General features: G+C 32.2%; 3 protein-coding genes across 6 annotated transcripts; 1 reads left to right on the top strand and 2 right to left on the bottom strand.

The window, feature by feature from the left end:
• Positions 1-86: 86 nt before the first annotated feature.
• Positions 87-9,305, bottom strand: LOC130898932 (uncharacterized). Of its 3 annotated transcripts, XM_057808538.1 has the most exons (9): positions 7,964-9,305; positions 4,456-7,017; positions 2,382-2,954; positions 1,244-1,425; positions 992-1,191; positions 719-938; positions 513-663; positions 314-459; positions 87-256 (listed from the first exon to the last, which is right to left on the bottom strand). In XM_057808538.1, the coding sequence occupies exons 1-9, from the start codon at positions 9,039-9,041 to the stop codon at positions 182-184; spliced, it is 5,187 nt and encodes a 1,728-aa protein (XP_057664521.1). In that variant the 5' UTR covers positions 9,042-9,305; the 3' UTR covers positions 87-181. The 3 variants fall into 3 exon arrangements, 2 of the variants coding, with proteins under 2 accessions (XP_057664521.1, XP_057664522.1); XM_057808539.1 differs by lacking the exon at positions 2,382-2,954; XR_009059947.1 differs by lacking the exons at positions 87-256; positions 314-459; positions 513-663; positions 719-938 and adding an exon at positions 1,480-1,571 and having other exon boundaries at positions 1,091-1,191.
• Positions 9,306-9,535: 230 nt separating this feature from the next.
• LOC130898611 (uncharacterized) lies at positions 9,536-10,268 on the top strand. Its single transcript, XM_057808024.1, has 3 exons — positions 9,536-9,724; positions 9,782-9,863; positions 9,951-10,268. The coding sequence occupies exons 1-3, from the start codon at positions 9,628-9,630 to the stop codon at positions 10,183-10,185; spliced, it is 414 nt and encodes a 137-aa protein (XP_057664007.1). The 5' UTR covers positions 9,536-9,627; the 3' UTR covers positions 10,186-10,268.
• A 399-nt stretch (positions 10,269-10,667) lies between these two features.
• On the bottom strand, positions 10,668-13,121 carry LOC130898584 (uncharacterized). Of its 2 annotated transcripts, XM_057807981.1 has the most exons (4): positions 12,871-13,121; positions 11,835-12,104; positions 11,593-11,756; positions 10,668-10,898 (listed from the first exon to the last, which is right to left on the bottom strand). In XM_057807981.1, the coding sequence occupies exons 1-4, from the start codon at positions 13,086-13,088 to the stop codon at positions 10,735-10,737; spliced, it is 816 nt and encodes a 271-aa protein (XP_057663964.1). In that variant the 5' UTR covers positions 13,089-13,121; the 3' UTR covers positions 10,668-10,734. The 2 variants fall into 2 exon arrangements, with proteins under 2 accessions (XP_057663964.1, XP_057663965.1); XM_057807982.1 differs by lacking the exon at positions 11,835-12,104 and having other exon boundaries at positions 12,871-13,110.
• Positions 13,122-13,276: the final 155 nt, after the last annotated feature.

Here is a 13,276-nt window from a genome sequence, read left to right on the forward strand (position 1 = left end):
TACCTTTTTACAATTTGTGCCCAATCTATCCAAATCACTCAACATTTTGGAAAATATTTCATTAGAAATTGAAATAAAATCATTAATTATATTTAGAAAGTTTTAATTATAAAAAATACACAATTATATAACTTATATTTCAATACAAAAGGTACTTAAAAGTTAAATTCCTTCACTTATTTCAATTGTAAACGTTTATAATATTTGTATCGATAGGAAAACTGCTTTTGCCTTTCAGAACACAATTTTGAATTTTCTGAAAAAAAAAATGAATTTACATGAGACCTTAAGAGTTGATTAAATAAATATCCACCTTTTTTAGCATATCTGCCATAAACTTATCGGCATTCCTCAATTTTTGAACTCTCTTATCGATTAATTTCTGTTGCACTTCAGGCAACTTTTTGTAATTCCTTCTTGTGATATCCCTCATTTCCTTTTCGCTAAATAACTTTTCACCTAAAAAAAATCCAGTAAATTATAAATCATGTAAAATATATCAAAATACGTACGTTTCAATTTGTTGTTTTGCGCATTTTTTTCCAAAAATTTCAATTTCAAATCATCCTTATTCAATTCCCTTTCGATCCTATTATTCATCATCGCCAATCTTCTATATTCCGCAGCGTTTACGAACCCAGGACGATTTCTTTTCAAATATTCCTGAAAATTATGAAAATTACTAATAAAAAATTAGATATTAAATGTATAATAATACCTGTAAGGTACAATTATTTTCATTATCCGTAGCGTCACTGCTCTTCAAAGATGTTTCTTCGTTTAATCTTTCGTCTTCACTATTTTCCCCGCTTTCTATTTTTTTCATTCTATCTTCGTCTTTCTTATGATTGTTTTCCATGTTTTTGTGTTGTTTTCTACTATACGGATTCGGTATTTTAATTTTTATCTCTTCCAGTTTCTTCAATTTCTTTTTTGTCCTATAAAAAAATCAAAATAATCTTTAATTACTATATAATTAATTAATAATCACCTGGTTTTGAAATTTTCTAGAGGTTCGTCCTCTAAAGTCAAAGTATAAGCGATGCCATTACGGCTTTGTTGAGTTTTTCTCAATCGATTCTTACAGTGAGAACAATATTCGAAATCCTTAGAATCCTTTTTACATGTACAGAAGTTTAAGTGTCTCCTTATAAAATCCTTTGAATATTTCTGATTATTCGAAGATGATTCCTATAATGAAATAAAAATAATAAAGAAATTTAAGGATAAAAAGTATATTTACATCATCAGTGAAATAAACTGTTGTCAAAACGGGACGTCTATCGAAGCATTCTCTACATATTGGAAATTCTTGATCGCCGCTTCTTAGCATTGATATCCTCTCCAAGGGCACGCTGGTCTCGCAACAGCAGCATGTGCAATTGGAGGATGAGTTTGTTGTAGCGGAAACATCGGTTTCTGACACTGTAATAAAATAAAATTAATATAAACTAAAATCTTTCATCAAATTCCGATCACCTGAGCTACTTCTGTACAAGGGAATCTTACATCGGGATTATTAAATGATACTATGTGCTTAAAAGTCCAATCGCATTTGTCTTTTTCGGATTCTGCAAAAATTATTAATGAGATTCGCTTATTAAATTCAATTGTATTACTAAATCAGCAACATATCTCACAGAATAATAATAGAAGACAGGATACAATTCTCAGGTCATATTTTGTGAGGATCCTGGCAGAAATCTAATAACTGATCCTCAAAAGATAACTGAAACATGGACCAAGACACCTCCATTTTAACTGAAGCAACTGACTGCAAAAATCTGAATGTGATGGAGTACAAGAAAGTTCTATCTGGTGAGTGATGGCTGCAAGATCCAGCTCGTTTGGGTGTATGGTTTAAGCCGGGATTCGACGAATTCTCCGATGGACTCTGTACCCATCCTTGGTGTAGATAAAAGTGTTGCTATAATGTCTCTCAATGGTCCTGCAAGGCAGATAGAGACAACTGGCACAACGACTAAATAGAAGCGAAATTCGACTAGCGACCGGACTTTTAACAAGCAGGGCACGACGGACCTATCTGGAGACAGAGCTTGACAGAAGATAATAAGATGAAAAGGGAAAATCGAGTAATAAAACTGTAAGAAATAAAACCAAAAACACTTTGTAGGGAAGAATGGAAATTGCTGTGGAAGGAAGACTCCACCTAATGACTCAACTTCAGCATGTTTATACCTGAAAAGGTACAAAAGCTTCAGGATTAAGATATTCAATTTTTACAGACTTAATAAAATTTACTTCGATGTAGTTCATTATTTAAATTATGTCCTATAACCCGAGGAGAAATATTCAGTGTTTACCTTGATTACCTGTTATTAAATACAAAATAATTGTTAAAAATTCAATGGAGACCTTACCATCCACACTATTAGGCTTAATTTTATGTTTCGCTCCACATTTCATCGAATTACAATGGCAACAAAATTTTCGTCTGTCCCTTGAATCCGAAGGAGACGAAGATCTACTACGTACTGTACGTTTCCTACAACTCGAACTACAAATGCAACATTTACGTGAATTATCATCCAAACAAATGATCTTGTAGATTTTTTTAGTTTCTGTTTTTGGTTTACAAAGACAGAAGATTTCGTTTTTGGATTTTTTCTTTCGCAATCTACAATCGTTTGATTTTTTCAATTTTTCTTTACTACCAGACGAACACGTACAAATATTTTTAGATAATAAATCTGTTTGTACATCCACAGATGTATATTCAACTTCATGTGACATTTTCACATCAAATTTTCTCATTTGAATATTTTTGTTTAGGTTAGAACTGTCATTTTCTCTTCTTCTTTTAGAATCTTCAATATATTTGTAATCGGGGCCTACGCACACTTCATTTGAGGTTATGGTTGATTTATTGACGTTGGTACATTTATTTAGGGATTTGGGTCTAATTCTTTCGATTCGTACACCAATTCTAGGTTCTGTTAATTGAATAATCATAAAATTATTACAAAAATAAACGTATTAATACTTTGTAAAAGAAGCTTGAAAAGAAAATTTAAACAAATAACACTAGATAGTAAACTAGCCACAAAATCCCCGATGGTGTGCAGAAATTAGGGTTGTAACCTATTGTGAATGTACAATATAAGAACAAAGATCACATATGGGGCAGTAGTTGGGATTATGGCATTATGGGACTACAACTAGTCTGAACACCACGAGGAACAATCTCTCAAAGATACAAATACTGGCTTGCGTATGTGCAACTAGGACCAACAGCTGCACTAGAAATGATTCTCAATCTCCCACGTCTCTACAAAGTACTGGCAAAACGTCACTCAGAATGTTCAGAGACGGAATGACCAAGAGAAAACCGCCATTAAAAAATTGGGACATATCTCATAATGAAATACCGAAAAATTTCAACTTCACTTCAATAATAAGCTGTAAAAGTGAAATGGATCAAAATAGTACATGGACGGATCCAAAATAGCAAACAGAACTAGAAGTGTACAGGCTCAGAACCAAATAATCCGAAAGCCTGAGCGAAGAAAACCAAGCAGATATTTATGCAATTGAAAATGTATCCAGTTCATTCTATATAGAAACAGGAAATCATTATCCTATCTGATAACCAATCAGCCTTTAGTGCTTTGAGTTCCAATTTCCTAAAATCCAAACAAAGGAAGCGAAATAGCTAAAGTATGGGCAGACAAACCCTTTCTGTGATATCAACTACAGAACATTGGAAACGAAGGTAGATAGGGGAGCAACCAATTACCGAGACAACTTACAGGGGCTGGAACAGTCAAAAACTCTCCTAGGAAACTAACTATAGGAGATCTACGGAATCGACCTAAGTAAGAACAATCTACAAATAATAACAGGAGACATATCGGGGCACTGTCGCTTCAAAGGGCATCTGAAGATGCTAGAACTATACATCCTCTCGAAGTGTGAGACACGACGGGCCTCCAGAGCACTACACCCTCGGAACGTATGATATAGAAGACTAGAATCTCTGGCAACTTTAGTCATGTCATACTGAACTGTCTAAGAGAAATGGGATTAACAAGATCAGCTGTAGACACTGGATCCCCCAAGTATCGCAGCAAGAAAGGGAGATACAATAGACCTTTTGGTCGTGGTGTACTTGATAAAAGAGGATCTCTGGTAGCTACAGTCATCTCATATTCTAAACAGTTTAAAGAGGAATGGGATCAACACACCAGCTGTAGACACTGGATCCTCCAGGATCGCAGCAAGAAAGGGGGATACGATAGACCTTTTGGTCGTGGTGTACTTGATAAAAGAGGATCTCTGGTAGCTACAGTCATCTCATATTATAAACAGTCTAAAGAGGAATGGGATTAACAGATCAGCTGTAGACACTGGACCCCCCAGGTGTCGCAGCAAGAAAGGGGGATACAATTCTCAACCATTTCAATTTGTTTTAAAACAAAAAAATGAAATAATTACCTTTATATGCATCCTTTGTCATCTCGTCTCTATTTTCTCCAGAAGCAAACATCGTAGCAGCGCATTGATTTAACAAACTTTTCGTATAATTTTCAGTTCCTCTATCCATTTGAGAACAACCAGTGGTAGTACCTTGATCTCTTGATATTCTCCCCGAAATCCATTCAGTTTCTTTATCGACATTAAAACGAGTTGGAGACACACATTTATCAACAAAGGTTCTAGTTTCTGATACTACTCCCCTATCAATTTGAGGAGCACAAGAAGTATATTTATCCAATAATATTCTCGGTGAATATCCCGATCCTCTATCGATTAGAATAGGAGTACAAGAAGTACATTGATCCACTGAAACCCCTCTGATATTACTTGTGGTTCCTTTATCAATTAGGGAACATTTGGGGGAAGTACACTGATCTACTTTTAACCCTTTGGGATCACTTGTGGTTCCTTTATCAATTTGGGAACATTTGGGAGAAGTACACTGATCTACTTTCAACCCTTTGGGATCACTTGTGGTTCCTTTTTCCATTTGGGAACATTTGGGAGCAGTACATTGATCTGCTTGTGATCCTTTCGGATAACTTGTGGTTCCTTTATCCATTTGGGTACATTTGGGAGAAGTACATTGATCTACTTGTGATCCTTTGGGATCACAAGCGGTTCCTTTATCTACTAAACAAGTTCTTGGCGAAGTTGAACGGTCCACGCAAGGTTTTTTATTATTAGTACCAATACCTTTATCACAAACCGTTGTTTCACAATTACATTCGACACCTTTTTCACTTGTGGTCTTTCTAGATGAAACTGCTTTATCTGCTGTTTTAAATTTTACACCATTTTGGGTTACACTTTCTTTAACAGTTTTTCCTATACTTTTATCTTCTGTTGAATATATATTTGTGGGATCTACGGCCTTTTCTTCTTTTGTACAAACGCATTGGTCTTCTTTTAGTAAGTTCTTAAAATTCCTTGGTGTATATGTAGAAGTAGATTGTTTGTTATATGTACCAGTTGTTGATTTTTTTCTCAGTGTACAAGTTCCTATATTGGATTTTTCACTTTTGAAGTTTTCGTTATTGAAATGCTGCAAGAGTTTATCCACAAACGGACATTGACATTCGCTCGAAGGGCCACATTTACAGTCGATAAAAACTTTGGTTAACGAATTCGTAGTAGAAGTAGTGGATGATCCACAATTACATGGTGAAATTTCACAATTACAACACAATATTTCCTCTGGTTTATCTGTATTTTGTTCCATTCGAGTTGTAGGAATGAAGGTCCCTACGTACGGTTCCAAAGTTGCAGATTCCTTGGGGCTAATAACACACATACACGAATATAACTGACAAACGGAACAAGTCTTAACACTGTGAGTTTGTTTACAAGAACAACACGTACAAGGGTATCTATGACAAACTATACAAATAGTTTTCGATGATTCTTTACCACTGGGGGTAGTATTTGAACTGCTGGTACTATTAGATAAGCAAGTACAAGATTTAGAATTAATATCCAGATGTTCTTTAACAACTTTATGGTTGATTTCGAAAGGGTTGCTTATCCCTTGTAGAAAATTCGTTACACATACACATGGAGCTCGTTTACAAATCTTACAAAACGTAGTAACTTTGATGTTTGTTGTTTTATCTGTAGAAAGTACTTGTATGTCGGTTACAACATTTTGATCAGTTTCTTTATCGCTTTCGCGAGGATTTTTTACGGTATAACTTTCACCGTTTAATATGAAATTTCTTCTTACAGAACTTGGCATGCCCAATTTTGTTTCTATGATATAGTTCCGTTCGATTTCGTTGTTACCAGCAGCTACCATGTAAACAGACGTTTTTTTCATACATTCTGGAGGGTGGCAAGGTTTTTTTCTCTTTTCTAACATATGTTTCAATTTTCCTAAATGATCTATTTCTTTGTTGATCCAATTCAACTGGTAGTCTCTCTCTTTATTGACAAACTGTGAAATTTGATCTCCACCACCAATAGTTTGTCCGTTACTTTCAAATACTTTTTCAGATAAGGTTTTTAATTTCTTCCAATTTTGGTAAGATTGCGGAGAACATGAGGATTGATCAGAGCTGATTTCTTGACAATTTGTAACAGTAAACAGAGTTTTTTTCGTTTCTTTGGCTGCTTGTTCTTTTTTACTTGGCTCTTTAACTGATGAGGAAGCAATTTTCTTTGAAGGACTTGCCTTGTTTTCCATTCTATATGGTAAGTCCGAATCTGTACTAACAGATTTAATTTTCTTTGGAGATTTTCTTTCTTCTTGAGATTGATGTGAAGTTGATGATTTCTTTCTATGATCCTGTGGAACCTTCGGATAGAAGAGATCTGAACTTGTGCTTGAATCACCTAAATATTTGGATTCTGTTATTTTTTGTAGAACTTTTTTGATATACCTTTTCTTCGTGGTTGAATCATATCTTTTAGATTTTATTAATCTTTGTAATACATATACACCCCTTTCTATATCATTAGTTTTTAGATCATTTTCAGACTGTGGAGAACTTTCTGATTTTACTGGATCATTAATTTTATTACCTAAAAACATACAATGTACATTAAATTATGTAACATCAATACATCATTAAAAACCACAAGGTGACAAACTTGGATAACACAAGAGAAGAAATAATAAAGAAAAAAACCGAATACGAGAGCAAGACAAGATAAAAGTGGAATGGAACATCTAAAGATACAGAAATACATATTTGAAACTGTATCTTCTGTCAATTATTTAGAAGTAGCACATCTAAAGAAAGAATAAGAAAGAAAATACAAAAAAATTGTATCAAACATTTAGAAAAAAATAAAAAGTTACTCAAAAGTAAGAATATTAGTAATGAAAAGAAAATAAATACATATAAAACATTAAAAAGACCAGTAATTGCGTTCGCCATGGAAACAACTAACATAAATCAAAAGTGAGAAGAAAATCTGAAGATAATCGAGAGAAAAAGATTCAGAACTATACTCGCACCAAATATTACAAGAGATGGAGAAAGAAGATTGAAGAAATATAAAGAAATAGAATACTACAAAGACAAAATTGGGTAGGACACATCATAAGAAGGAATCCTACATAAATGGTAAAGAGGAAGACCAAGAAATACCTAAAGAAACCTAATTGAAGAAGATATCAGATTCCTAGAAATAATAGACTGGAAAGCAAAATGCAGAAAGCTGACAAATGAAGACAAGATCAACAAAAAACTGTCATAAAAAGAACAAGGGGATAATCCACCCCAAATAAGGGATTTGTAGGCCCACAAAGTGCTAGTCGTAATCCAAGAGATCGAATAACATAATGATAATGAACTGAAAGAAAATAGATGGTTCATGTATCTACTACCAGATACAGCATATAAAGATTGGTACCAAATGGAGTCACAAATAAGCATTGAAAAACTAATGAAAACAACAAATCATCAGAAATATAAAATAAGATCAACAAATTGGTAACAATATTCATAATTGTGATACTTACTCTTTGTCAATTCAAGATTTTCCACAGGAGCATCATTATTACCCAATTTAACATCATTGCTATCATTTTTGATATATTCAAAGCTATCACATTTTGAAGCAACAGCGTTGGAACTAGTGGATTTTGCAGAATCGCTTGAAACTTTCAAAGTATCATAGTGTTTGTAATACGTAACGAGTTGATGAGGTTGTTTTGGTACTTGAAGTGAATCATCCGTTTGGATGCCAATCGTTAGCTTTTTTGTGTTTATATGTGATAAACAATCCAACAGTAGAGGTTTCGTAAGGCATAAATTTACAACTTTTTTTGATGGTTTATCAATTTCTCTACTTCCATCTGCATCTACTTTCTCTTTATTTATAGATGCTTTATCTGAATCACTTTGTTTAAATTGTTCAATAGAATTTTCAAAATCCTTTGGTTTTTTAGTAATTTTTTTATTACTCCAGCTTTGGGAATCATAAGGAGTAGAATGTGCCCCGGGAAGTCCAATTTTTTTTTTAATTGAATCTAGACTTTGTTGGAATTCTGTAATTTTCTTATCAGATTGAGGAGATTCTAAGTCAGTTGATGATCTTTGTTGTTCTTTACTGATTGAAGAGGAAGTTGTTGGTATACATTTTTCTTCTAGATGACTAGATAAAGATGATTGTAAAGTATTTCTTTCACTACTAACTTCTGAACTACTAGTATAAGGCAGTATTACAATTTTTATATTATTACCTTTTTGTTCTTTGGTTTCCAAACCAGTTAAAATAGGCAGTGAAGCGGATCTTTGAATATAACCAATATCTCCTAAGCTATCCCACTCCAATTTACGGTTTGATGTTGTAGATCCTGTAGGAGATAATTCAATATTTGGTCCACAATTTTCTATTTCAGATTCAGTAACTTTTATATTGTTTATAGTTCGTGTTTCTAACGATTCTTCATCGTCGTCATCTACTATTTTGGGTAAATATTGTACTGAACCAGAAAAATATTTTGGTAAATCTCGGCTTTGGGAGTACTTTCTATAATATTCTAATATTTGTTTTGTCGACGAATCTTCATCTTCTTTGTCTTTAGTAGTACTCATTGTATGTTTAGTATTTGTTTAAAGAATCATCTTTATGAATGAATGACACAAAAATTTTGGCAAGTGATATATTGTCAAATGGTATTAACCTTAAATAGGTTATATATAAAAAATACAAATTTTTTGTTCACATAATAAATCACTAAAATCTCGTAACGTATTTTGAAAGGTTCAACCGACTTTAAATAAAAACAAATTTAAATTAAGGGTATTTAAAGATCTGTCAAATGTTAACAATGTCAACTGCCAATTTCTTCTATCTCGATATCACAATACAATTTACGTATATCATATTCAGCAAAAGCATATTTTATATTTATATTCAAAGTTAGCACCATTATTCTTGGCATCGAGAACCATAAAAGATATAGAAAAATTATGTAGTTACTATCTTCTGAATTCGGGTTTTATTAATATTCCTTGATCGATTAATATTTTCATATTCAGATTTTTGTACCCTTTCCATAGATAAATTTGGATAATATCGAAATGTAGTGATTTCAAGAAATGTCAGTGAAGTTTATGTCAACTTAACGGAGAATTTTTATTTTAATAACATTTTGGAATTTTCTTTGAAATTTTAGTTATGTCGATGATATATCCCAGACATCGTCCTTATGATGATGAAATATCCCTTTCTTTCAAAAGGCCTTGTGTTTGTACCGAGGAAAATCTTGATTATGGTAAAGATTCTTACAAATTTCGAACAACAAATATTTTTTAACCAAATTTTATTCCAGAAAGGAATTATGTTTATGTAGAAGGAACTCAAACGGATAAAAATGTGTCAACAAATATAAGTGAACTTTCTGAAAACGTATGGTAGGTGCTTCCGTTTTCTTTATACTCCCAATAAGAAGGGCAACTCTCATTCTTATTTTTATTATGAAAATTATTTTTGGAAATTAGGTACGAAATTAGACCGCCGAAGTTATTCGCAAAACAAATAGTTCCAGTAGTAACCTCTAGACAAACTTATATTGCTCGAATATTATTGGATGGTAAGTTGACTAATTTAGAAGAAGCGGAAGACGACGAAGTGACAGCTGTCAAAAAAGAGAATACTATCAAAAACGTCAGTATGAACATAAAAAAATCTGCTGTCAGATTCCTTGGGAAAGCAGGAGTGGATTTCGATTTTTAATTATAATATACACGGAATAAAATTATTTCTACAACTATAACATGCATATTTGATGAAAGAAATAAATCCCAAAAATTTAAAAATTTGTTTTTTTATCTTAAACGCATAATAATTTTTTTCGCCTAAATAATAGTTTGATTAGTGGCGGTTAGCATTATAATATCAGAAGTAGTGAAGTTTAAACTTATGACCTGTCTCTGAATACGATAACAGGCGCGTTATACAGTGTAATTGTTAGTACTGGTGTAGAAGTAGTGAAAAGTAATGGGTGTTAACCCATGAGTGACATGACGGAAACGGATAGTTTTCAAAGACAAATTTTAAATCGTATTTTATCTGTGGAACTTCTGACATTAAATTTGTTTATGAGGAATTTTTTGATTAATGTTGTTATCGTAATAAAGTTTTGATAAATTTTATTTGTTTTTTTTTATTTTCTACCCTCTATACCCAACGGTCCGACGGTCATTAAATTTTTCCAATTCATTGAACTCATTTTTTATTTCAAAATATTAACGATTTAACAAACACCAAATGTTTCATGAAATTTTATTTCGATTCAGAATTCCCGTCATCCGAATTAGTAGGACTCACAACATTTTCAACACTTTCATGGCTAATACATTCTTCATCCATATTAGTTTCGTTCATACAAGTATAAGTTAAACTATTTCCTTCCTTTTTATTCAGTTTCCCATAATATTCTTCCAAGACTACAAATAATATAAGTCATTTCGAATGACATGATTCGAAACGTCAGCCATATTGTCGTGGTAGACAAACAAACATTTTATTTCATTTTTCTATGAATAGTTCGTTGATGCGACTTTCATGTTCTAATCTAAATAAACTCGGATACGATTTATGGTTTCATCGAGTTTTAATTACTCGAAGAAATGAATTTAAAATATAAACGAATCGGAACATGTGAAGTAGAAAACTTTAAGATGACATCACTAAATGTCAGAGGCAAGGCCACCAACCACTCAGAACGAAAAGCTTCAGACAGCCGCTACAAAAATAATCGTATAGTTGGGACAACACTGGTTGTTTTGATCGCATTTTCCACTGCAATGAACATTTTTGGCCAAGAAAATTAACTAAAACAACATTACTAATAATAATTTTGATATAAATAATGCAATATATTTCCCTCAAAACAATATGGCGGTTGAATGTGACGTCATTCCGAAATGACCAATTCCTTTAAAATAACAATTTAATTCTCTATGAATCTTATAACAACCTGACTGTTTGTGTGTGATGTTAATACTCGGTATCACGAAGCAAAAAAAGAAGAACGTCAATGACAAGTTATGTATACTGAAAAGTTAATGATTTGAAGTGATCTAAATCAACAAACAAACGTCAAATATTGTAATTTATGTTTATTTGTTATGTTTTTACCTTTAGAATAAAGTGTATCGATTGAACCTGTTAAACTCTGCGAATAAACTGTCCACGCAAACTCTTCGTTTTCTGTAAAATATGTAAAATCCCATTCCCAATCGTAGTTATCACTTCCATAGTCGTTTAAAATAAATGCGTGAGATGAAGGAAATATGAGCGATCTGAAATTCGTAAATTAACAATATAGAAAACGTTCAGATTAAAATCGACCGATTCGATATTATTTAATGATTAAATACCCTGTTAATGGAATTCTGTAATTTTGTACGTTCCTAGAAGTTATTGATTGCCCATAGATTACTTGCCAAAGGTATAATTCCGTGGAATTCTCCTCTCTCCATTCCTTCCAATGATCATGAAAATTTGATATGAAAATCATTAAAAGAAATATCAATACCATATTCAAGGTAACGAGTGAAATAAGCCAATAATTTTTTCCTGTTATGGAGTTCACCATCAAAATAAGTTCCCATAATATGAGATTAAACAACCAAATTCCAGTATTTCGACTGAAAAATCAAAACCAAAACCTATCTATAATATATCTATCAAAACAACTCTCCATCTCTGTTTAACAATTGTAAATTCGATTAAACAAATAATGTGAATTACAAATTGGAAGTTACGTTACAAACAGTAAATAATATCAACAAAACGTATCTAGCTAGTAAATTATAAATTATGTCATTTGTCGCTAGAAAGAAATTTAAATTGTCAAAATCAGCTGATGCTCATTCAAGAATGGCCGCCGTTGGGTCAACAAATGCTTTCACCATATTCTTCGGTGTGGTTTGTAAAGTTTGTTGGATTTTAGACGTTATTATTGCTAGTTTCATCACGAAATGGTTTCCTAAGGAGTTGCTACTTAGAAATGTGCACAATTTCCTCCTAGAAACGTGGTTTTGTCGTTTTTTTTTTCGACTATGCAGTGTAAATACAGTCTGACAAGCGAGTATAATAGAAACTTGAGGAAAATTAGTTTTGTAAACCTGAATGCAAGTTACCTGCAAACTGACTAAAAAACTACAAAAACTACAAACTAATTTGACAACTAACAGATTTAAATATTTCACATTAGGTTAGTTCTAATTCTATTATTAAAACTGTAATATCTATTAAACTATAAAGAACAGAGTGTTTTTTGTTAAAAAATTAAATTAATATGAATATAAATATTTTATTTGACATTTGACGTCAGTAAAAATTCAATAATGTCGGCTAAGTTTTTGAGGTAAAATTTTCCTACAAGAATTTTATATACTTAGATATACTTACTGGAAATAGATGGCAACAAAAATATTCCATGTCAAATGGAGTGTTGAAATCCCGATGAAAATACACGATATCAGACTAATATACATCTGTACATTCAAATGAACCATGTCTTTGTCTGAAAATTTTTCTATTAAAATGCCAATTATTGTTGTTATTGCAATAATAAATATGCCCGTACAAAACCCGTACAATTTATATCTGGATTTTAATATTGGCATGGTGTTTATTTGATGCTTTTAATTGTTGACGGGTTTCTGTCAAAAATAATCAAAGCACACCGCGTTTTTGAAAAAAATTCAATATTGTATACTGACATTGCTAAATATGAGACACAAGGGGATATAAAAAAGAAGAATTCGATTTAGTGACAAATTAAATACACAGAACTTACATTTTTACAAAATAA

The sequence above is a fragment of the Diorhabda carinulata genome, chromosome 10 (assembly GCF_026250575.1).
Source record: "Diorhabda carinulata isolate Delta chromosome 10, icDioCari1.1, whole genome shotgun sequence".
NCBI lineage: Eukaryota > Metazoa > Arthropoda > Insecta > Coleoptera > Chrysomelidae > Diorhabda > Diorhabda carinulata.

Coding starts and splice junctions, on each gene's coding strand:
- LOC130898611 (XM_057808024.1), top strand. CDS start 9,628: ATGTCGATGATATATCCCAGACATCGTCCTTATGATGATGAAATATCC. Junction 9,725..9,781: donor CGAGGAAAATCTTGATTATG/GTAAAGATTCTT, acceptor ATTTTATTCCAG/AAAGGAATTATGTTTATGTA. Junction 9,864..9,950: donor GAACTTTCTGAAAACGTATG/GTAGGTGCTTCC, acceptor TTTGGAAATTAG/GTACGAAATTAGACCGCCGA.
- LOC130898932 (XM_057808538.1), bottom strand. CDS start 9,041: ATGAGTACTACTAAAGACAAAGAAGATGAAGATTCGTCGACAAAACAA. Junction 7,018..7,963: donor AAATCTTGAATTGACAAAGA/GTAAGTATCACA, acceptor GTATGTTTTTAG/GTAATAAAATTAATGATCCA. Junction 664..718: donor AAAATAATTGTACCTTACAG/GTATTATTATAC, acceptor CATAATTTTCAG/GAATATTTGAAAAGAAATCG.
- LOC130898584 (XM_057807981.1), bottom strand. CDS start 13,088: ATGCCAATATTAAAATCCAGATATAAATTGTACGGGTTTTGTACGGGC. Junction 11,757..11,834: donor TACAGAATTCCATTAACAGG/GTATTTAATCAT, acceptor TACGAATTTCAG/ATCGCTCATATTTCCTTCAT. Junction 10,899..11,592: donor CGATACACTTTATTCTAAAG/GTAAAAACATAA, acceptor TATTATTTGTAG/TCTTGGAAGAATATTATGGG.